The sequence below is a fragment of the Schistosoma mansoni genome, chromosome 1, assembly GCF_000237925.1.
Source record: "Schistosoma mansoni strain Puerto Rico chromosome 1, complete genome".
NCBI lineage: Eukaryota > Metazoa > Platyhelminthes > Trematoda > Strigeidida > Schistosomatidae > Schistosoma > Schistosoma mansoni.
In genome coordinates this window covers 10,428,655-10,455,263 of record NC_031495.1, presented here as the reverse complement: position 1 = coordinate 10,455,263, position 26,609 = coordinate 10,428,655, and the positions used below count along the sequence as shown (strand labels likewise).

The 26,609-nt window shown below is 36.2% G+C and overlaps 1 protein-coding gene across 1 annotated transcript; it reads left to right on the top strand.

Annotated features, from left to right (window-relative positions):
- Positions 1-8,094: 8,094 nt before the first annotated feature.
- Smp_079410 (kinase) lies at positions 8,095-21,690 on the top strand (the record flags this gene model as incomplete). Its single annotated transcript, XM_018793225.1, is given in 11 exon segments — positions 8,095-8,127; positions 9,260-9,355; positions 10,237-10,332; positions 11,428-11,539; positions 12,627-12,739; positions 14,010-14,095; positions 14,240-14,525; positions 15,563-15,577; positions 15,582-16,330; positions 16,898-17,192; positions 20,796-21,690. Coding segments are annotated over 11 exon segments (2,469 nt in total). The 3' UTR covers positions 21,384-21,690.
- Between the last annotated feature and the right edge of the window lie 4,919 nt (positions 21,691-26,609).

Genomic DNA, 26,609 nt, shown 5'->3' with positions numbered 1-26,609 from the left:
TAGCTTAATCAACTTCAGGGAAATTTAAGTTTATTTTTAGGATTAACACATCGCTGTGTTCCACCGCGAACTTCTCATTCAATTACCTGACAACTGTAGTACGCCATTAGTTGATCGAGAATCCCTGGACGACCTCACTGTATGTATGCCGATTTCTACCTCCTTACATCCCATAGAAATGAACGAGTTTTTATCTCGTATTGAATGGTGGTCTGTTGGTAATGGTCTCTTACTTAATCCATCTAAGTGTCAAGCTGTTAACTTTAGACTGAGACATGGGCAGAACCTTTACACTATTTTGGGATCCCATAATGCTTGTGCCATTGGAGACTCCTTGATAAACACAGTGTCGAAGGTCAAATATCTTGGCGTTACCTTTTCCTCTGATCTTTCTTGGTCTTCTCATGTTTTACTGTTATCGAAAAAAGTTTGCTGTTTGACTTACTACATAAAGAGGCTGCATGCTTTTGGGATCACTCGCCATTTACTCTTACAATTTGTAAATTGCTTCATAACTTTTTTCCTTCCTATACTATATCCTTATATACAACCTATAATTTATATACTACCACCACCACTAAATTAACTACTATGAATCCGGTGTTGATCTTGTTGTGCTAACGAGGTATGGCAACTTGGACCGATGCATATATGTGCCTGGTCCTACGTTGTAACTGACTGACTGACTGACAATTTGTAAATTCCTGCATATTACCTATTATTCTATATTGTTCTCCATTATTCTTTCCCGGGCTTTTGAGAAAAGACTTTGCTGTTTTGCAGAGAGTGCTGAAGCCAGTTTGCAAGGTGTGGTGAATCTTTTGAAGTCATTATTAATATGCTTGTAGATAGACATCTCAAGTCTTGCAAACTCTTGGCAGGTGTTATCTTATCAGATACTAACCATCCACTTCATTCATATCTTACTCCTTGTATATCTTCTGGTAGAACGAGACGTAAATACATTACAATCCATGCACGCAAGCAAATCTATAAAAGTTCTGTAATACCTTACCTAGCAAATTTACTTTGTGACAAACAGGCTGTTAAAGTTAACCTACTTAATAACCTGTATTCTTAAGCATGTCTCAAATTTGATAATTTGTACGGACTCAGATTTTTTAAACCTCTTTTTTCATTTATTTTCCGTTTTTTCTTTTATTTTTGTTTTTATGTTTTTTTGGGTAGAAAAACTTGTTGAAATAACTCGTGCTGAGAATTCTATATTGTGCCAGATTATAGTATTGAATAAAGCCATTAATAATAATAATAATAACTTCTCAGGTTGATCTAATGTTTAACCCATTAGGGTTATTCGAAGCACTAAGTTCTGTTTTGAGTATTAATTTCTCTATACCCATTTACACACGTCTATAAACAATACAGTTTTTCCCGCAACTATGCAGTATTTTTTGACTTGTGTTTACTGGTCTGATCAGCCTTAATAGGTTGGTGTCTGACGAAATCTGTTCACGGATTCAGAAAGCTCATTTGGCTCTTGTCAACTTCCGTCACCTATAGCGAATGCGAGATATCCGTCTATCACTTAAGCGACGAGTATACTGCTCGGCAGTTCGTTGTGTCCTACTTTACGGCTGCGAAACGTGGCCAGTAAGAGTAGAAGATACTCAGAATTTACTAGTATTGAACCACATATATCTTAGAAATATTGCTCGCATCTACTGGGATCACCGGGTAAGTAATAGTGAGGTTAGACGCAGGATATTAGGGAATGATGATGATGATGATGAGGTTGTGAATCCTCATCGACTGAGATGGTTGGGTCACATGTTACGTATGCCTGAACACCACCGATTACCATGGCGCACAATGCTGACTAGTGTTGGGGATGGTTGGAAGAGAGTTAGGGGCAACCAAACCAAAGCATGGCATCAGTCCATAAAATCACCAACTTCTGATATGAGCCATGTTGGTAGATGCAAACTACTTGGTTGGAGTCCTCGCGATCATCGTAACCAATGGTTGGAGACTGAGTGATATGGCTCAGAATGGATCACAATGATGTAGGTGTATACTCTCTTTGTCTTTCCTTAAACGGTGGGATTAAAATGTGGCAAGTTGGACTGCTGCATATATGTGCCTGGTTCCTATGTTTAAGCTGACTGTACTAGAAAACCTCCATAGATAATTTATAAACGTAAGTGGTTTCGTAGAGAATTAGACTTCTCCAAAACTCTGGAAAAATTTTGATCTCTATTTTTTTCACAATGTATAACCAGGTGAAGATCGGGGAAGTTTCGTGAACGTTACATTTTCAAATGTAGCTCAGCATAATCACTTGGTAATAAATATTCTTGGTTGGATGGATTACTTTAATTCACTTTAGGGCTAATGCACTCATTCGAGTTTTCACCAAATGGTTTATTTAAAAGCTAACCTAAAGCTACTGATGCTACTCAAATTTATTGGTGTGATATGGATTGCGCACAACTAATTTTCTTTGAATTATGTACTTTGTCAACTAGCTATTATCCTTCAATTGTACTTGATCATAGTCTGGGGTTCTATATTAATATAATGTTTAGTGAGTTACGTCTAAATTTCAAGTGTCTCCTTTCGGTAACCGATCATTATATCATATTCAATTAGGTGGTATGAATTTACGTAAAAGATACTAAATAGACAGTTAGTTATTAATCATTATCATTATTATTACCATAAAGTCATAGGTAGTTTGGTTCAGGCTCCTTACAACTCATTGAAGCCCGTCGGTCTACTCCGGGGGACCGTGAGTCTGACCACAAACGAAGGCTGTTACGTAGTGAAATCGGGCAAAGCTTGCGTAAGGACCGTGAATCCTGGTGGTCGGAGCGTGCTAATGAGATGGAAGCAGCAGCTGCATCTGGTAACTGCCGGAAGCTCTTCCAACTCATCCGAGCCACTGGCAGCAAGAAGTCTGGTGTGAATGAAACAATCTACGAGGATGACGGGATGCCAATCACTAACATCTGTCGACGTCTTGGACGATGCGCGGAATTCTTCGAAGGGCGGTTCAACTGGCCTGCTGCTCCGGCAACATCAATCAGTTTGTCCTGCCCCCCATGGCCGGTGACGACTGATCCACCAAACGAGGCGGAAATCCGCAAGGAACTCCAACTCCTGAAGCGCTACAAATCACCGGGCCCAGATGACTTACCTCCAGCTCTTTTTAAAGATGGTGGTGACTTTCTGACTAAGGAATTGACTGTGTTGTTTACAAAGGTCTGGGAGCTAGAGAGTGTTCCAATATCATGCAATGAGTCGATAGTTGTCCCTATCTTTAAAAAGGGTTCACGTCGTTCCTGTAACAATTATCGGAGGGTAAGTCTACTTCCGATTGCGTCCAAACTATCGGCTTCTGTCATACTTCGTAGGTTGTTTATAACCCGAGAACGATTGACTCGCGAGGAGCAGGCTGGTTTTCGTTCTGGTAGAGGATGTATTGATCATATTTTCACCCTCCGCCAAATGTTAGAACACCGTCATACTTATCACAGGCCAACAATCGTAGTGTTTCTTGACATTAGGGCTGCCTTCGATTCGTTGGACAAGATTGTTCTCTGGGATTGTCTATTGTAGAAGGGTGTGCCTGAGAAGTTTATTAACATCTTAAAGGCCCTGTATACGAACACCTCAGGCAGAGTGAGGGCATACAACCACCTTTCTCCCTTGTTCCATTGAAGCAGTGGGGTTAGGCAGGGTTGCCCGATCTCACCATTCCTCTTCAACTTTACTATCGACGACATTCTAGAAACAGCTCTGATTGATGCAAGTAGTGGCGGTGTGAATCTGTTGCCTGGAAAAAGACTTCTCGACCTTGAGTATGCGGATAATATTTTCTTACTGTGCGATAATGCCCAAGGCATGCAATCCGCACTTAATCAGTTGGCAATCAGTGTCCGTAGGTACGGCGTGTGCTTTGTACCTTCGGAGTGCAAAGTACTCCTACAAGACTGGCAGGATTCTAATCCTGTACTAACCCTGGATGGTGAGCAGATTGAAGTAGTTGAGAAGTTCGTGTATCTAGGTAGCTATATAAGTGCTGGTGGTGACGTGAGTGATGAGATCGATGCACGTATAATGAAAGCCAGAGCGGCTTATACCAATTTGGGCCATCTTTGGCGCCTTCGTGATGTTAGTCTGGCTGTAAAAGGTCGGATCTACAACGCGTCGGTGAGAGCGGTTTTGCTCTATGCTTGTGAAACCTGGCCTCTCCGAGTTGAGGATGTTAGATGACTCTCTGTGTCCGATCATCGTTGTCTCCGAAGGATTGCTAACATCCAGTGGCAACACCATGTTAGTAATGCAGAGGTTCGGCATCGTGTGCTCGGGCGTGGAGACGAAAATACAATTGGTGTCGCCATCTTGAAACATTGACTTCGGTGGTTTGGACGTGTTCTACGGATGTCGTCCCAGAGAATTCCTCAGCGTGCATTATTTGCCGACGCTAGGACTGGTTTTAAAAAGCGGAGAGGAGGTCAGTGTATGACATGGTGTCGTGGTATAAAAGAAAGCTGCAAAGGGCTAGCTTCTGTTGGTCCTTCACGACTCCCTGGTTGGATGGGGTCCGAGAGATGGTGCAACACAGGGGCTAGAGATGTTATCAGATATGGTTCAGAATAGAAGCCAGTGGCGATCCTGCTGTAACCTTCTCATACTTTCTTCATAAAAGTGGCTGTAACTTCCCCAACTGAAAGAATTTCCGGCTGTACCTTTCCGTTTCCCCTATCATTATTATTGTCATTATCACATTATTATTATTACTATTACATTTCCATACACTAATCTGTGGTCATTATTATTCTTTTTGTCTTCTCTCTTATACTCACGTTACATTCTTTTTCTCTTCTCATTCTCATGGTTATTGTGTGGCGCATATATATATCTGGTGCCCCTTGTACCAACATTTGTGTTCAAATAAAGTAAATAAAGCAATTGTGTGTATTAGTTTTGAAGTTAGTAGTATTTCATTGTATCCTACTGCCTTTGGAATGTACCGACATAAGAAGCCCTAACCACGTATTAAGGTAAGGAGTTCTACACAATGAGTGAATGATAGTCAGTAGTTAAATAACGCGCAATTATAAGTGGTTGTAAGTGACAATAACTCTAAGATCACTGTTGCTGGACAAAAGATAGCCCAACACTTCACAGTTTATTTACTGACGCTTCTGTTACCAACATACATCATAATCTACATTGAGATAGTTGTTAACAGCCGAACCATCCAACCAATTTCTGCAGATCTTTTTGAATCCGTACGCACTCGGCCTCATTTTGCACTGCTCTTTATATCTTGGTATCGTTGAGATAGATAATGTTAGAAAACTAAGAAAACCATTTACATGGAACAGCAATAGCATTAATCCTAAGACTTTAACTTAAGGAATTCCACTTTGCACTTTTCCAGCTGGATAACTCGGAGCTAACCCATACTCTTTGTTTATTATTACAAGTGGGTTTTTGAGTATCCAACATTGTTTAAATTTGGCAACTGTCTAGTTCATGAGACTGTCAAACACCTTGCTGTAGTCAGTAATCATCGTATTTATTAATAGCTTATGATTTTTTAAGGCTTATTAAATTATTTTACTAGTAGTTAGTTTATCAAACACGAACAATCCGTTGTGAGACCATTATATCTTTCAAAAAGTATGATCTTGGTGGGTTAACACGAAATTTACCAACGATAGTAGTAGATCCGCTTCATATTATGTTGCTTCATTTGCGCCGACAGAGCAATTGTCTTAGGATCCATGTTTGTGTGTATCATTAGCATTTCTCCCTATAACAACATTCATTACTAAAGTAACCCTTAATGACAGACTGGTCTTGTCGTCGGTGTTGACAGTAAAATCTTGCTTTTGAAGGGTGTTGGGGTAAGATTCTTACAAACTTCGTGGTACCAACCTTTGCACTCATCACATTGCATGCCGCCTTCCATTGGATACCAATAGCCAAGTCATTGGAACCTGCCTTTATTAACTTGTTCTATCACCATTTAAGGATTCTGGAGTGTTAATTCAGAAATAACAAATATCGGACAAGTAACAATACACAATAGCTGTATAGTGAAGTAAATTACTGAGAAGTTTATTCATTTACTTTGGTATGTATTAAAGAACGATGATTGGACTATTCATCAAAATGAAGTCTTAGTTACAGTGAATTAATAGAACCAGTGGTTTGTTTGTATGAGATTAGGAATATGTGGTGAAGCAAACGCACAAAAACAGTGGGGACACTGATTCAGAAATTATTTGACTATCCAACAATTTATTTGGACGAATTGCCTGGTAGTATTTTAATGATTTCATACCACGCGGAGAAAACCTGGACTTATTTCCTCTCCATTTCAAACCTGAAAAAAAGTTGCTTAGGTTACCTTTGGGGTTTCTAAAATTAGTCTAGACCAAAAATGCATGGATAGTATATTTTTAGTATATCTTTTTATTACTAGACTATCTCTTAGTAACATGTCATTCTTGAGCCTATAGAATGACCTAGGTTAATATTATCTTGATCCGAATATGTGACCAAATAAAGACGCATGATGAATACACTGTAAAATTCGAAAATAATTGTCAAATAAGTAACTCAGATATAAAGCAGAGGTTTAGAACTTAGGAAAATAATTTGTGCAACGAGTCACATAGAAAGTATACAGTAGTAATAGTCGGTAGCAAAATATAACAGCAATAATATATTTGCAGTTCTAATGGGTTCAAAATTAAAGATAATTAGATTCTAATCTGTTTTGGGCATAAACGTTCAATAGTTAACAGGCGTTTAGTCCAATACTAATAAGCGAAATCTATAGTAAGATTAAATGGATAAACAAATTCACATTACTTATCAAAAATTCCATGATTATTTTCTTTGAGTAATTAATGTACAAAGAGTCGACAATGAATAATCCAGTCCTGGTAGTCAGTGAAGGGCTGTTGGTCTGTGTATATTTCTCCTCTAAAGCCTTTCATTTTGTGTAGGTATTTGATGTAAAAATCATCAACATTTCTATTTCCGTATCGGTTTGTGAAATGTCAAATTTCATTCACATAAACTCTAAATAAATTCTTCCTTTAGAAATTCAACGCCAACAAACTTCTTTATAAAAATCTCGGTGTCAGTTTTCGAAGAAGACATACTAGAGTACATGATTTGGATAGCAAGTATAATTAATTACTAAATTTAGGAAAAGACGAGCAGGGTGTTGGGATTCCTTGTTCAATTATTCTTTTTATCATAACTACGCTAACGTAATGTGTTTAACAATAGTAATAAGATTGATAACAATCACGCAATGATATTTTACATAATAGTGTTACTAATTCAAAAATGTTTATGACAGCAAATTACGAATGATTTTTTCTAAAGATCCTGACTACAAGAAACTTCTGTGCTTATTATTCCTAATGTAAGCATTCGATATTGTGACTGAAACAATCGTTTTGATCGATTGGAGAGGCATGCAAATGGAGGTTAGGAAGGCATGAAGCAAAATATCTTCATTTTCTTAGGGTTTATCTCCGTAAACGGGGTCGTACTTCGAGAATATCTTCTTCTCTTCTAAATTTTTTCCCCTCATTGACCTTTGTGTCACTTGTCAATCTTAGTTTCGAATCCTCAGGTTTGTCCAATCAGAACTCGGTGTTATGATAACTTGTGTCCTACGATTCAATGCATTTACCAATCACCAGTCCAGTATAAATTTTGTACAAAATTGTTTGCTTTCTGATTGGCTGTTCAATCATCTATTTTCATTAATTCAAATAGAATACTCCTGTCCCTGTCGATCAAAAAATTCTTTAGAACTTGCTAGGTATAACTAAATAGCCTGGGTTGTTACAACGATTGGCACATAGTTTACTATAACGACTACAGATTCGGCTTACTCTTATTGGATAAATGTTTTTCTAAGATTTTTGTCCATTTCATCTGCTATCGATCTGTTTGCGTATTTTATATGGCAACACGTGTCACCTTGACAACGCCTAACGCGATTAAATTGAACTAGTCATCCTTTTGGTATAGATTTATGTAATCATTTTTAAGTAATAACGGAAGTTGTAATTACAATAATTAACCTTCTTCATGGATGTGGATTATCCAGAAACGTCATTTACGGTAAGCAAATTTCACACGGTAAGATAGGTTATTTCTGTTCCATGAAGCTGTGTACACACCTTTTGATAGCTTTTCGTTTTTATGTATACTATTCAGATGACTGATTTTACCCATTTATCTGTGTGTGATATTTTATTTTAGTGACGGTTGAAGTTAAATATGAATGTTTCACTCATAATTTCTCAAAACTAACGGTCCATTTACGTAAGGATCTTTAGAGATTGTATTGTTTTAGACCGCAAGGAGATAAATTCAGTCGTTTTCTGATAATAATATATTTATACTTTTTTGTACTAATCGTTCAGTTACGAAGGCTGGCTACTTTGTCTTATAATTCACCGTACCATAAATACATAACTTGTTCAATCTAATTAGACTCCTTAAAGGAAACCCTTAAAAGATAGACCTAAGTAAAAACACCTAAACTTTTGCTATAAAGGGAACCAGTTAAAAGAATTTGGGTAGCTAATAATTATGTGCATTATCTAAACCAAAGTATTTACTGGAGAAAAACGACAAAAATGGACTTTTACCACTACTACTTTAAGTAAATGTGGCCTTAGTAATTGATGTTCTTAATATTTCACATGTTTTGGTCCCGTCTCTGAGTATGACTGTAGTAATCGTGGTATGTGTGTATTTTAATGTAAAATGAGCTATTTTTGAGTCGGACGGAAAAATCTCTGATGCTGTAATGCCCACTCATTCAGTGCAATCCGTGAAGAAAATTTTTGTTGATAATTCTTTAAACACTGTAATTCAATTTTGTGTAATTACAGATTTTTCCTTTACAGTACATTAAATACTATGACTCTCAAAGTAGAGTTATTATTCAACTTGTTATCATCATTTTTCAAAATCTGAGTATTGATACATCATCAGTTAAATATCCAATGCTTCAAGTTACTTTCTGGCCTATATATATATATGGCTTATGTGTCCATTTACTTCACCTTATAATTGGAATCAGAACCCTCTTGATACTTCCATTTAGGAATTACCTACTTAGGAAGGTATATAGTGTTTTCTTTTAAAATGATATTAGATTCAAACCATGTTAAATAAGGTTTTTATCCGCTTTCTTGAACATTTGTATATGATTCCAACCATATTTTATATCATTTGTTTAAAGGACTTCCAAGTTTTTGAATTACTCGGCCGGGGAGGCTTCGCACAAGTCTATCGTGCTAAATCCACGATTACCGGGCAAGAAGTTGCTATTAAGATGGTATGTTTCTTTCTTATTTTATGAACATTAAAATTTTAAAGATTACCTCACCTGTTGTATAACCATTTTTCATATCACCTGTTATATTTTAGTTTGGGTGCTCTTACGGTGTAAGTTTTTGCTTTACGTAGGATTTGAAATATCTTTCCCAAATCAATAGATTTATTCAAAGAATTAGTTTCATCATCCAGGAACCATAATACATAAGAGTCGGCAGCTTACCCCTCTAATTCATATGAAACACACACATGTACATGAAAATTATTATTTTTCAACGAATTTTGAATTTTAAGATAAATTAATCTGTTTCTTAGCTAATAACTTTCATTTGTATTAGAAAGAATCCATGGAACTACTGTAGATTATCGGTCATGGCGTTCTGATAGGGGTTTAAACTTGAAGAACAAGTATTTTTTTAAAATTTTTCATATTAGTTGGTTAGAAGTTTTTTTCTTACTAAAATAATAAATGAAATAGTTGTAGCTAGTCCCATCAAGAGATAACTTACATTATCACCGTAAAGTAATAGTTTGTAATTGTTCATTTTTTATTTTTTTGTAACATTTGCTGATTTACATAGAATACTTCATGATCTAGTAGTACTAATTAACATAGGGTCATATGGATTAATTTCTTCCATTATGTTTAACAAGTTAGTCGTAAGTAAACGATTCAGTGTTAAATTGGACTAAATCAAATAATGTTCAGGATAATATCACTAACAATTATCGATTCACGTTAGCATATCATTTGTAAAAACTGCTTGGTCTTCTAGAACTATTTTTGCATATATATTTACAGTAATAGTAACACGTACCTGTATATATTACAAATAATTTTACACAACTATTTATCTATTGTTTTGTTAAACTTACTTGTAGATCGATAAAAAGGGTATGCTCCAACATAGACTTGCCAACCGTGTACGCCGTGAAGTAGAAATACATAGCCGTCTCAAACATCCTTCAATATTAGAAGTTAGTTACATTGTGAAATGTTTTTTCAAACCGTTCCAGTTTTTTTTCAAATTGTTTATTCGTTATCTGCATACATCTTTTCTCTTTACAGTAAGTATATTTAAATTAAAACCAAAGTAGCGTATATTGTTTATCAGTCAGTGAGTTAGTACTAGACCCCGAATGCCCTGGTACGGCTGAGAGTGGGACGAGTCCGCTCTCCCTCTCGAAATGCTCTCATATGGACACGCGTATATAGCCTCTGCCAGGGAAGTCCTACTCACTGCTTTCTCGTGGCGGGGGTAACGTTTACGGAATTGAGAGGACGGAAAGCGAACGTCCGGCGCTTTAACCGAGTTGGTCGACAGAAAGTTCACCTAGGGGAGTTGGAAAACCTTGATTCCAAACCAATGGTGCACATGGGCTCCAGTTTCCTGAGGGAACAAATGGCGTATGGATCAATCGTTGGTCACCGGCTACCATGGAACTGCATCTTCTTACGATGCTCCACTGCCTTGTGGATCAGACCTTCAGGTCAAAGGCTCCGGGTGTGGCCCCCTAAGAAAACCACGTGCTTCAGTTTGGGCACCTGAGCAGTATCATAGCCCTCACACAAACCAAATGAGATTTGTGTGGCGCATATATATATATATAGTGCCACTTTGTACCAATATTTATGTGTTTAAATAAATAAATAAAATAAATTAGGCATCTAAGAATTTGTGATGAATGTTTAGCTGGTCAAGTTTTCACACCTTATGTATTAGTGCAGCGAAAAAACAAAGTTCAAAAAGTGGGAAAGAAAATTAAATGAAAATAGTATCGGTTTGATAAGGGACTAAAGCAAAAGGAATAGACAATATGAAATAATGAAAAGTATGTAATAACGGTAAACTCAAGATTGTTCTTTGAGTCAAATGTTACCAAACGTGTTAAAATTTTGTGAAAGGATACTTTCAGGTATATTCATCATCTTACAGTTTACTTGTTCTAATCCTCTATATCTCAAATGGTTTATGTTTAAAATTAAAACTAATTAGATTATATTCACGAAGACAGTGACACTAAAAAAACAACTAGTCATAATCATGAACACAATTTCAATTTTTTTAACAGTTGTATACGTGTTTTGAAGATGAAAACTATGTTTATTTGGTTTTGGAAATATGTCATAATGGAGAATTACAAACTTATATACGCCAAAATGGCCCTGTAACTGAAGATACTGGTAGGTAATTAGTTATTTGAAAGTAATAAAATCTACTCATCTCATCAAAGAATAGTTCTTAACACTGACTTTAAAACAATTTTAAGTTTGTATGTAATCGCTTTTTACTGGTTCGTGCATTTATTTATTAATGTTTGAGAATGATGTTACAGTAATGAAGCGGTCCAGGATGTAGTTCAACCTGTATTGTGTACATATTTTACAAAAATCAAATCTCCCATGTGTATTATATCATGCTACCAGCCTAACTAAGGATCATGTGTTTTTTCTTCAGATGGGCAGTGATCCCGTAATTCGAAAGATCGCTTGTCAAAAGTGAAACTTCTGATTAGAGTTGTATATTTCTTATTTTATGATCAGTTAGTTGAGTAGTCTCACTTCTGAAACAGTAATTCACAGCTAACATTGCGAATAATTCATTATAATTTTTTCTCGATGTATATATTTCAAAGTTTACTTATTAACCAGCCGAGAAAAAAAACCATCTTTTGAACTAGAGCTTGTTCCTTACAGTCATTTAACTGTTTCGAAGGAACTTCTCGGTCTTCCACATTGTTCGGAGATTCAATATTACTGTGTTTAATGTTACCCTGGCTATCAGAAGAGGCGTTGGCTTTGTGGTTCCCACAGTTTCGGTTTTCACTATGGGGCGCCATAACTCTTCAATATGAAGATTTTACCTCCCAGGGCAGTTTGACTGGTTTCTTCTAGGTGGTGATTCTATGAAGGGGTTCCCGTTTACGAGGTGAGGTTGCTAACCCCACACACAACCCTCCATCTTTATCTGATCTTGGGGCCGGTGGTACACCGAGAGAAGCTCTAGGCGGAGTTAAAGTTAGTTATCATGTTATATGCCCGAGGTGAATTCGCCACCCAAAAAAGTTTTATTTCTTTCAGTATGCTAATATTTAGGTAGTGTGCATAGAAAGGTATCCTGTCCTTGATTTTTGAAGCAAAACAATTTGAGATTTTCACATCAAGCTGCTTTTGTTACTGTATGCATGTTAAGTTTCGGTCGTATGTTGTTATTTTTAAGTTAATGATTGGATATTTTCTTGTTTTTTTTTCTCGTTTCAAATTTAAACAGCTCGACATTATTTAAAACAATTGATCAGTGGTCTTCTTTATTTACATTCACACAACATAATTCACAGAGATTTAACTTTAGCAAATCTTTTGCTGACTAAAGATATGAAAGTCGTAAGTAGTGCTATGTTTTTATTATTGTTTTGTTGTCAAGGCTGCTCGTCATTGTCTATTGATTTTATAGCACATTAAATGTGGTTAATGTATTCTATGAATGTACTCTGAACAAACACCTATTTCTTGAAAGTTGTGATGACGTCAAGTCTTTTATTCACGAAATCTTTGATGACGGTATACATATCCTGAAATATTTTTAAGATTGGAATTCCTGTCGTTTTCAAACTTGTTCATCATTTACTCTCTTGTCCATTTTAAGTGACATGGCTCCATCTAGACTTGTTATTTTTAAAATTGTTACTATAAGCCTTTTATACCTACAAAATCCTGTTACGTGTCTAATTATTCCAGTAAATACTTGTCCCTGAAATCTCAAAATCACTGGTTTTCTGTTTCTGGTTACATCCGATCACCAAACTTCTTCAGAATGGTTCTTTATTCCTTAAAAATCGCTAAAGAAAATTCGATCATAGGATGTGGTGTTTCCCATTTCAATTCTATGTTGATTGAATAGCTAAATACTAAAAGCTCATTGTGTTTCAGTTTTGCTTTCTTTAAAAAACCGAATACGTCGCAGTATTTCTCAACCCACTACTTTCCAAAACAGCAACAATAGCCATTGGAAGGCGGTGCTACTGAACAAAGAGGTTGTTGTACTTAGATTGTTTCGTGTACCCTATATGTCCTGTTTTCTACATCAAATTCCATTCAACGATTCACTCATGGCACCTGCTCAGTATTTCTATATGTCATCAGTTTGTACACTAGTGGCAAGTAAATACTTACATTTTAATCTTACTACGGGTTGTAAACTACCACCAATATTGTATTATGAAATCATCTTTCACGCCATTCATGATTTTACATGTTCATCGATTAGGTGCCAAAACGAATAAATTAATTGATACTTCTGAGTTCCATTTCATAGGTAATTAAGTCCAATCGAAATCAGCTAATGATGAGTTATGAAAGTATCTAGCCAAGTTTACCATCTGTTTATGGGAGGCTCAATAGTCTTATTCACTACTATTGGTAGTAAAAGATGAATAAGGGATAAACATAAATTACCTCTCATAAGTAACGATTTTTCTTCCTATTGAATTAGTTGGTAGTATATAGTAGGTCTTTTTAAAATAGCTACTTTTAATTTATATATTTTAATGGGCTTTCGAGTCAGTGACACATAAGGGATTTTATTATATATATGCTGTTTACAGCTATCCTCTTGGATTTCATTGTAAAATTCTTTATCTCCTTATTGGAATAGAAAATTGCTGACTTTGGATTGGCTACTAAAATTGAGCCAGGTGAAGATCATAAAACAATGTGTGGGACACCAAATTATATTTCCCCGTAAGTGAATTGTTTATATTGCCAATATTCATGTAATATACACACCAATTTGAATGTAACAATTATGTTCTCATGCTTATTTCTTTGCATATTTGGGGTCTTAGTTGGAAATGTTATTATTTATTTGCTCTTTCTTTTCTGAAGGGAAGTCGCTAGTCATAATCAACAGGGTTTAGAAACTGATGTCTGGTCGTTAGGGTGTATGTTTTATACGCTAATTGTTGGTCATCCACCATTCGATACTCGAGAAGTTCGTTCAACTTTGAATCGTGTCTTAGCTGTCGATTATGAATTGCCATCAACTCTTTCAGCTGAAGCAGCTGATTTAATTAATTCTTTACTTCGACGTGAACCTCAAGAACGTCTCAAGTTGAAAGCAATCATACAACATCCATTTATGTTAAAGAAATCACGTCCTCAACGTCACATGGTGAGTAATTTTGTGCACATCTATAAATTGTTTGTTTTCAACATACTTTTCTTCTTGATGTCTTGTAGTAGCGAAAGTGTGTGGATTTCTTTCAGTTAATATCAGGTTTATTAGCGTGTGTCTTTACTAAATATAACAAGTAGCTATAGATTTATGTAAATGGTCGATAAATTTCCTGTAACTAAAGTCCATGCTCTAGATTTGTATTTCTTCATTCACTAAGTATCTGTATTCACTTCCTAAAAACAAGCTGGGAAGCTTCACTCATTCAACTTATCAATGACTTCCGTTTGCAATTTTAAAACATTCTATTCACTCGAGTGTTACATCAACAGTCTTCAAAATAAGTGTAAAATATTTACGTTTTTCCGCTTTTTTTATCGGAAACATAGCAACTAGTTCGTTTTTATAGGGTTTAAATTGTTAATTTTATTAAATATGAGAGTACTTTTTTCCATGATTTATGCATGTTGATATTAGAGTAGATGAAATGTGGCTAGCAGTGGAATCAAGGACGCGCGTTTCTCTGTATTTTGGGTTCGTCAGCTGAATGAACCTGCGTTACAGAGTTGATGCTCACTCCGGAACTCGAATCCATTACAGTTTGCTTCAAACACCATCGCATTTATCCACTTAGCTACTGCTTTACACAGGTTGATATGGTTGTGCAAATATTTTCTATTATCTATGATTCACTTGGCACCACATCTAATATCGAGGTCATAATTTAATAACGTTTGAAAATAACTACATTTGTGTTCAGTTAACTATCCATATTTCTTGCAAATCTCTAACTTCAATTATTTTTGTTTTTAGAAAACGTCTAATGACAGTGGGATTGATTCAATTTATCGCACACCGTTAGGATACTTATCCAACAGTCTTAAATCCCACCATCTTCGCAAAGTGAAGTGTAATGAATCTAACACTCACCCTTGTAACACTCCCATTTCTATAGCCATCTCAGATACCCAGTGTGATACAAGTATCCCTTACTTTTTGGCATCCGCACAACCCTTGTCTCATGCAGTTACTAGTTGGGACCCATCGATTAATGTTCATGCAGATGTACAACGGCCCACCGAGCAACTTAATACTAATCCGAATATCAGACAAACATGTTACTCTGACGGTGCTTTTGAACAGTCCCGTTCAGTTTTCTCACAAGTATCGGATTCGGAAATTAAGAAATCATTATTAAGTCATCGTAATCAACTTGTCAACTCAACAGTTACCCGGGCTCATAATAATTTATCTGGACCTTCTCTTTTCTCACCTTCACACCCAACTGCTACAGAGGTCATAAAAACGCAGCATGCCGATTGTGTGAAAGGTAACACTAATATTTCCAAGTCCGAGTTATCATCGAACAGTATTAGCAAGCCATTCTTAACTCATCCTTTACCATTAAACACGTTTCGCTTGAAGCCAATGAGAACTTATACACGTTTAGCTGTGATTAACATTCTACAGGATGAGTCTGTTTGCCTGGAATTTTTGGGAGGTTCAGCTAAAACTCGACAAAACCAGACTTCAGTAATAAAAGGCAGTCAGAACCTTCGGGTTGTTGAGGTGATGGGTATCAATAATACTGGACAAAATATCTTGATCTATAGACCAAATATGGGAAAAGGAGTACCATTAAATGTTCAGGGGCTCGGTGACTCATCTCAAACAAATTTAGCCAACTCTGAAACCATGAACTTTGGGAGTCCTCCACCTGCATCTCCAGGTGATCCACTCGAGTTTTATACTTTAAATACCCTACCTCAAAAGTACTGGAGAAAATATCAATTTATTTCCAAGTGAGTACATTGAGTTTATTAGGTATCGATGCACAGTATATTTGTTATGTATCCGATATCGATTGGGAGTTAACTTCTCATCTTCACTGATCATTTAAAGCATTTGTTTGGTGCATTAGAAAAAGATTGTTTTCTAGAGTTATTTGAGTACTGTTGAAGCTGTTGGTTATCAGTTAAGTATTCAATTTACAATCAATAAACCACAGGTTTGCATCGGTCTTCAACTAATAGTATAAAGACAATAAAGTGATATCATAAGTCAGTACACCTTCGTGACTGCTAAAGTTTTCATTATTCCAATTGTATATCAATCCTTGATTAGTATGATTTTTTACTTGTGGCTGGTCTTCTCGTCTAAGAAAGTTACTACCCTTTAGAAACATTAAATTATTGCACTTACAAATAATAGACACTGTATCGTTTTAGTGGTTAAATGTAATGAACTTCGACTCGTCAGTAATAATGAATTGGTTTCTTTCAATTTTTAGAAGTGTTTTAACTTATTATGGTCTCATTTCAGAATATTGTTTTAATAGCTTTTATTTTATCATGTATACATACTATCAGATTCGTTCAGATGGTTCGTGCTCATACTCCTAAAGTAACACTTTACACTGATAAAGTCAAATGTATGCTTATGGAAAATGGTCCATCAGGAGATTTTGTTACTGAGTTCCATAATGATGGTACACGGGTATTATGTACTTCTGATGGATCACTACGTATTAGTCAGACAACAGAGCAGAACAATTCATTGAAAGTTAAAGAGAATATTACACCAACAACAATTACTCTTGATTCAAATCGAAGTCTTTCAACGCTTTCTCCAGAGATAAGAAAACTTATAGATTATGTATATGCAGTAAGTTGTCTCATTTTACCAATAATTACTGCAGCACAAATACTTTTATGACTATTAAATTTTATTCATACGTTATATTTATCAATTATTTTTAATATGTTATTTCATACAAATTTCTGTATACAGGCCATAGTGGACATTTATTTTCAATTGGAAAAGAGAAAAATTGGATTGCCTAAGATGAGATATGTTCTGATAAGTTTTTCATCCCACTACTAAAAATCACGGATTCTCTTTTTTGAGAGCTTGGAAATTCTTAATGATATGAAATCCCAAATCATTACCAACTAAACTGTCCACTGGTTACCAGTAGTAAATGCTCTATTCAATAAGTTCTCTCAGCCGAGACGTTTAGAACTATGGGCGAAACACTTTATGGAGCAGTTCAGCTGGCCATCAGCTACTCTACAACTGCACACCAGTCCCAAACGGCCTGAATAGAAGATTGGAGTAGGTCCCGCGACTCTGATTGAAGTTCAAAAAGCTATAGCTAATCTGAAACGAAGAAGAGCAACTGGTCCAAATGGATTGGCTCCAGAGGTCTTTAAGGATTATGGTCCAGTTTTAGCGACTAGGTTGACTAATATTTTAGCTAAAATCTGGGAGTTGGACATGATCCTATCTAACTAGTTGCAATCACTGATTGTCCCAATATATAGGAAGGGGTCGAAATCATCCTGTGATAAACATAGAGGGATTATTTTGATTAATATAACATGTAAAATACTAGCCTCAATAATTATCGGTCCCCTAAAAAAGACTTGCGAACTGCAAACACGAGAAAATCAGACTGGTTTCAGACCTGGTTGTGGCTGTATCGACCACATATTCATTATTCGTCAGGTTTTGGAACACAAGCATGCTCATTAGCGTCCAATAATGGTGGTCTTTCTTGACTTAAAGGCAACATTTGGCTCTGTAGACCGAGAGGTTCTGTTGCAGTTTCTGTCATTGAAAGGTGTACCTCAAAAGTACATAAACCTTGTGAAAGCTCTTTACTAGAACACTATTAGTCAAGTCAGAGCTCACGACGAACTGTCATCTGATTTTTTAACCTCAAGTGGTGTCCGGTAAGACTGTCCACTATCTGTATTTTCGTTCAATTTGACCATAGACCTACTGCTGGAAATAACGTGATCGTTGTGTGAATTTCGAGGAATTGATCTCCTACCAGGAGGTCCACTTATTGGCTTAGAATACGCAGGTGAAATAGTTCTGTTTGATGAAGACTCTGACAAAATGCAGAGTCTTTTGGTAGCACTGAGCAAGAATGCTAGGATGTTTGAGATGCGTTTCTTTCATTCCAAATGTAAGTTGTTGCCTCAGAACTGGCCTGCATCAACACCTGAACTGAGGATAGGGAGTGAAGTAGTCAAACGCGTCTACAACTTCACTTATCTTGAAAGTCTGACCAGTCCTAATAAGTTGATGTCTGACGAAATCTGTTCACGGATTCAGAAAGCTCATTTGGCTCTTGTCAACTTCCGTCACCTATGGCGAAGACGGGATATCCGTCTATCAATTAAGGGACGAGTATACTGCGCAGCAGCTCGTTGTATCCTACTTTACGGCTGCGAAACGTGGCCAGTAAGAGTAGAAGATACTCGGAATTTACTAGTATTGGATCACAGAGATCTTAGATGTATTGTTCACATCTGCTGGTATCACCGGGTAAGTAATAGTGAGGTTAGACGCAGGATATTAGGGAATGATGATGATGATGATGAGGTTGTGAATCCTCATCGACTGAGATGGTTGGGTCACATGTTACGTATGCCTGAACACCACCGATTACCATGGCGCACAATGCTGACTAGTGTTGGGGATGGTTGGAAGAGAGTTAGGGGCAGCCAAACCAAAGCATGGCATCAGTCCATAAAATCACCAACTTCTGATATGAGCCATGTTGGTAGATGCAGATTATTTGGCTGGAGTCTGCGTGACTATCGTAACCAATGGTTGGAGACTGAGTGTAGGCATGTTCGGGATGCGATTCTCCCACTCGAAATGTAAAATGTTAATTCAGGATTGGGTTACATCGGCACCTGAACTAATGATAGGGAGTGAAGTACTTCAGCGTGTTGACAGCTTCACTTATCTTGGGAGTCTCACTAGCCCTTGTGGTCTGGTGTGTGACGAAATCTCAGCACGGATATAGAAGGCTTGACTAGCTTTCACCAACTTGCGTCATTTACGGTGTAAACGAAATATCCGTCTAGCAGCATTTCGTTCCGTCCTACTTTATGGTAGTGAAACATGGCCGATAAGAGTAGAGGATATTCGTAGGCTGCTAGTATTCGACTATAGGTGTATTTGAAGCATTGCTCGCATATCCTGGGAACACCGGGTAAGTAATGCAGTTGTTAGGAAACGGGTACTAGGTAAGGATGGCAAATCGATTGATGAAGTAGTGAAACTTCATCAGTTGAGATGGCTGGGACATGTGTTACGTATGCCCAACCACTGACTGCCCCGACGTGCAATGTTTTATGGTGTAGGAGTAGTTTGGAAGAAAGCTAGGGGCGGCCAGACCAAAACGTGGCACCAATCCATGAAGTCACTGACAAGTGGACTAAGCCATGCTGGTAGGTGTAGACTACCTGGTTGGGATCCACGAGATGATAGCAATCGATGGTTAGAGACCTTGAATGACATGGCTCAAAATCGTTTGCAATGGCGAATGTGCATCCACTCTTTGTGTTCTGCCAAATTTTAATCTTCTGAATTCTTCACGCCCCTATCCTTTTTCCCTTTCCAAATTTATTTCACTGTATTATACTCCTTCAATAACATCTTCAAACCCTAATCTTTCGGATCACTGCTTATACTCTTACCACTTCTACCACTATGGGATTTAAATCGACAACCGCATCTCTGTGCTAAAGTGGTATGGCGACTCGAACTGATGTACGTACGTACGAAGTTCTACGTTGTGACTGACTGAATGATATGGCTCAGAATGGATCACAATGGTGTTGGTGTATACACTCTTTGTCTTTCCTTAATCGGCGGGATTACAATTGCTTTATACCTTTATTTCTACGAACTGCTACTTTCTTCTATTTTATCCTTATATGCAATCTTTCTTTTATGTATTACTACTATTGAAGTAAGTACTTCTATGAATTTGGTGTTCATCTTGTTATGCTGATGCGATGTGTCAAGTTGGACTGTTGCATATATGTGCCTGGTTCCTATGTTGTAGCCGAACGACTGATTGAGATGCACGGACTGAAATATGGAAAGAAAACCTGGGAATGCATGAACTGCTGGAAGCTGTTTGTAAAGATAACGTAATAGCTAAAGCTTATCTTATTAAATAGATCATGCGCTTTAGTGAAGGCTATAAAGATGCTAGAAGGCTCTAACAATCATCAAGCTCCTATTATGTTGAAAGTTTCGGAAATGTGTAGCCTTTTGTGCTTTTGAATTAGTGAAACACTACTCGGGTTATTAATAATTAACTCACCTTGATATATATATATATATATATATATATATATATATATATATATATATATATATATATTACCAAACAGTTCAAGTTTGCTTTCATAATAAATTAGAATTGATTTACTACTCTACTCTTTCTTTTTGAATTAGTGCCGAGATCATTGCCGAAAAATTGAACAACTATTAGCCAGAATGGATTCAGAAGAGAATGACACATCGGTATTATCTTGTTCTTCATTTCCTGTTATATTAGGACATCGTCCTAAAATAGGTTTTAACCTAGTTACTTCATCACAGAATCATCCGAAACCGACATCAGTCACGAACATGATAACGAATGAATTAGGTGATCAAGTTTCATTATCCTCACAACTGTATAATTTAATATCTGATTGTTTGAAAGAAAAATATAAAAATCCCTTATCAGAAAATCAAGCAAAACATGATCGTTTGCCTACAAATGCAGTATTCGTCCCGAATGTGGGTTGGGCAAGCCAGTTTAGTGACGATAGACTTCAAGTCCAATTTAACGATGGGGCCAAACTCTTATTAGTTTATAACCGAACCTTAGTCTATGCTATTCATTATTCCGCACCTCCTGAAACCGATCAGGAACTACCAAAAGAATATGTGTACAACACATCTGATCCTCTCCCAGAGCATATTTATCGAAGGTTAGAGGTAATGCCAACTGTTATCAAACAACTTCGTACAGTTGCCAACAAAATTATTTCTTGAAATTGTATAGAATAAATATACTTTCCCTATAACTCATCATCAAGTATGGCTGTGAAACTTCTGTTTTTATCTAAAATTTTCATATCAATTTCTATGAAATTATCATTCCACGTTCACACTTGTTCTTTCTTCATCTAAACTTTTGAAAAATTAACCCATCGCTTGTAAAAATTTTCTTTTAGTTGCTTTTCTTACTTTATTATTTGTTTTTGCGTACTCCAGTTTTCCTACTGTATCATTGTTCCAGTATTTACCAAATGGCGCCTGTTCTAAAACAGTTTTTTGTTAAATATATTTCTATGTCTGTAAATAACTTGCCTTACGATTTTTCCTATTGACTCATACTACTGTACACATCGTAGAAATATTTGTAGACCAAGATGTCAAAGTATGTGTGGTTGTCGCCACGTTTTCATAACACTATCGTAAATTACTGTTTAGTTCTCTTATTCCGTTATTCATAATCAACATCAAACCTGACAAAAGTGTACGTTAGCCCAAGTTGTCATACCAGGTTAACATGGAGTGATGAAATTAATAAAAGGAATTGTCAAAATACTGATAATATCTGTGGTAATAAGGAATATTAAAAACTAGTCTTTCGTAAACTTTTGGCTCAGGGGCCTAGCAGACGTCACTTTTCTTTTTACGGCGGAGTGTAAATCATGCTCAATCGCCTTATTAACATTAGTGCCACGTTGGAAAGATGATGGAACCTTAAAAGAAGTGTTGATACTAAGGTTATTAGAAATATTCAGATGTAAAGAAGGGGTTTGGTCATGACCAATGCGATCTCAAGTGTTGTTGAAGGTGTGCAGACAGTTCTCACTCACCTGTTTCTCCAAATCGTTGGAAGGATACTTTTTTATGAACCTGAAAAGAATCAGTTTGGAGCGGCCGTAGAGCGCAAGATGCAACTGACAGAACCCAATCACAAACTGTTTGAGTATAGTAGGTGTCATTACCAAGGTTTGACTTGATAATTTCACATAAATTGAGCATTGGGTAGGTTTTCATAAATAAAATAATATACTTGTAATATCCCGATCAGTAGAAAAGTTTTTTCTAAATTCCTCCTCTCGTTGTGGGAAGCCAACACAGCTGAATAGGCTGATGGTCTTAGGGGGTAAATTATTGCCACCACACCTCACTGAATTCGGCAACATCCTCGGACTCTAATTTGCTGCTTCCGGTTTTACTACTCTCCAACCGACCTGGATGACTTATCAGAACTTAAGGAAACGGTGTTCCAGTCAATATAGTTCAGTTTATCATCAAGATAGGTAAACCTAACCACCTTGTCATTGTAGAAGCTACACTATTACCAACTTGTCCACAGTCTCTTAATTTACTAAATGACCAATTGAATTTTAATAATTGCCTGATAACTTGGTCATACGCTCAAAAACAAATAATAACTTCCCAGAATATCCTGTCGAAGCCTTTGTATCACAGATTTACTTCCAAACAACGAAAATCCAGATTGGCATTGGCGCCACAGCTTATTCAGTAAAGCTCATAAGGCTTTGGACTGAAAATGAGTCATTACCTTACGAGAACTATTCCAACAGTACTGATAGCATCAACCGTTACATCACAACTATACCCATCTTATTTTCAACAGCACAGTGACTAGTCCTTTAATAGTGTAAGCTATCAAAGAGGAAATGTGATCATATGCTTGGTTGAGTAATCTTTCAGTGTTCGAATAACTCATTAACACACTGAATTTCACTTAGAAATTACAATCAACTCAATAGCAAAATAGTTACCCTCCTATAACATTGAATGACTATTGAGTTAGATCAGGAATTAAATGAGGCTTGGAAATATTAGTTTCTGTGTTGTAATTTAGCAGCTGGACGATATGCTCAGTGCGAGGGGTGAAGTTTCTGAATGTATTTCCATCTCTGGGTTGTCAATGAGTTGTTGCCAGTAACCCTCAAATGAAATGTCTACTCAGCGTTCAATGGCTTTCCTTTTTTTCACTTATTAGAGAGAGCTATCTTTGATTAGGTATTCACTTTACAGGAACAAGAAACGATAAATGTTCTTATAACTGTATGCGGATGTAATGGTTGTTACTTACTTCCACCGAATAAACTAACTCAGTTGTCAGTGTTGATTTTCCTTAATACAAACTATTCAATTCGTGTTATTTACTAAATTATTTTGTACATATGTTTAAAAGGAACACAACAGCGGTAATTATAAAAAGCTTAATATGCGGGTGAACTAATGCATACATCGAAATTTTATGTAGTTACTGAGACTAAGTTTAGTCAAATATGATTAGGTAGAAATAACTATAGATATTAAGGTCAAACTGACCAACCGCTTACTCAGATAATACTTAAGAATTTTTTGTAGTTTACCATAGAGACAAATAAAAAAGCAGGGAAATGCGAACAATTATTAATATGTGTATTTAAGCTAAGTGAATAATTAATTCCAGCATAAACATGTAAATAGGTGTTCACCGGTTTCGGTAACTTATTTCATTTGTTTGTGTCTTAGATAAGTAACTATGTTTCACAGAAATTCACCTCAATTCAAAATTAGTAAGTTTCATTCTATGGTAACGTCTCTGACTGTGAAGCTGAGTGACACGGGATCGAATCCGCCAGGGAGCATCAGTTCCCTCAAAATTACAGGTACACCTTGCTGACGAGTGCCAAGTAGCACGAAACCCGGGTCCAGGGTTTCCTGTTGACCACCTCCAACCACCATTTTACCTCAATATATATATAGTACACGCAGTGTCGAGCCACCTAGACTGGTGGCTACATTGCAACTTGATCGATAGCATTCGATCAGCACTAAGAAGGACTTGACACTCATGACATTGATCACCACCCAGTGATCAATCAACTGTGAAAATTATTTCCTCTGGCGAAAAAGAAAAACTGAAGTTATTTCATGTTTACTTATCAAACAGTTGGTTTTTGTAATTTACAGTATGATATGTATACTATCATTTCTTTACACTGTTATTGAAATGCAATATAAGTTATGTAGATAAAATGAACACATATAAATCAATAGTTATTAATCTGTTATATTTTGATGAATTCATTCAATGAGATAGAAACAAATATCAACGGAACACTTAAAAGATTCTTTAGTTCGTCTAATACTCCTCAGCAGTGCGTCCCATAATAGGACGAAACGGCCGTCCAGTGCTTCCAGGTTTTCCATGGTGGTCTAAGTTCGATTGACTCATGATTTCAACTAGGAAAATAATGAAATATCCACTAAAACCCCTTCTAACCCTACAGATATGTTCGTCACATTATTAATATCTTTATAATTATAAATCAGCATCGTACAATTTGCTTTTTGCAACTTTTACATATTAGTGTAATACAGAATAATCTTTTCGGCACATCTGTTTAGATATACCTTTTAAAGCTCTAATTAAATCGTTTTACGAAACGAAGCAGATTATCTATGAGAACTACTTAAAGAGAAAAATTGCATAAATTATGTGTAAATGCATTATGAGGAAAGAGATTTCTAATTGTCCATTTTATAACTCTGGAAATGTTAATCAATATCAGGGTATTTGTATAAATATACAAGATGCCTAAAAATACGAAAAAAAATGATTTAAAATGAAATAGTCAAATTCACAAACAGTAAGATCATCTTTCTTATTTTCATGAATGTACAAATGTAATAAGAATTCAATAAATCTTGACATCATTTTCCAATGACGCCTATGTAGAATGTAGTGGGTTCGGCTTCATATACACATTGAACAAAAGGAATGATAAGATCATCAATTACTTGTCATTCGTGCTTATCTATCAAATGTTACTGGAGCGAGTACACATTATAATAAATTCTAAAGTTATTAAGCAAAGAAATAATAGCAAATGATAGCATATAAACTCAATTGTTATGTGTGATAGGTAGCTTTGTATTAATTTATTTAAATAAGAGGATAAATGTGGTTAATGAAGCCTAAATTTTTAAGTTAAAATACATCTTCACTAATACTCTGATTTTGATAAATAAATCTTTTATTTATTACACGTAACATCTTTACTTTAGCTGTATACTTTTTATTTAAACTTTTTTAGTAATTTACTACTAAATTGCATCATAAACAAATTTTTATCTTCATTTTTAATAGTTGAGATCATGAATCAATTGAAGGTAGACCACTGTGGTTAAGCGCCCGCGCGCGAAACTGATAGGTCCTGGGTTCGAATTTCGCGAGGCGGGATTGTGGATGCGCACAGCTGAGGAGTCCCATAATAGGACGAAACGGCCGTCCAGTGCTTCCAGGGTTTGCACAATGATCTAGCTTCAATTGATTCATGGTCTCAACTGTTAAAATTACCATAATATCAAAAAAAACCCTGAAAATTTTTACATATTAATTCGTTTAATGTTACATCAAACGGATCGAGTCAAAGCTTTCTCTTTTCGAAAACACTGAAATTCTATAACAGTTGCATAACTATCACAAGTTTTCATAAGTGAAACGTAAAATCTACTCCATATTCTTAGCAAAATAAACACAAGTTAATTCTAGGGATTAAAATGTTATAAGTTAACTAGAATACTGTGTATACTAACATATAGGTTTAATAAGAATGGTTTTATAGAATATGTGTTTTGATTAGGCGACCGTTATTAGCACTCATTATATGGCTATGTATTTTGCTAGATATTTTTGTAATAATTCATCGTTAGTTTTCAGGTTATTGAGTTTTGTATCTAAATAAGTGAGCGTTGTCAATTAGCCAGAAAATCATAGTATATTCCCCTTGTTTGAAAAGTTTTCAATACAAGTATTACTTGTATTACGTACAGTAAATAAAACATGTGTAGCTAAAATTATTCCATTTAAAGTCCCGATTTCAGGTGTTTTGAATACACTTTAATATAGTGTCGAGTAATTTTATAACCACCTAAAGTGGACTAAATATACTTAAGCAAAGATAGATAGTGGCTAGCAGTGGAATCCAGGACGCACGTTTCGTCCTATTTGGGACTCGTCAGCTGGATGTACCTGCATCTCAGAGTTGATGTTCACTCTGAGACTTGAACCCAGTACCCCCGCTTCAAACGCCATCGCGTCATCCACTCGGCCACTGAGTCCTGATAGCCACTTGCTTGTGCGATGGGGTGAAGTTTAAATTCACTTAGTATTGTTTGTTTGAATCTTCCCATCGATGTGTTAGGACTGCAACTGATCAGTCTCTAATTCAAACA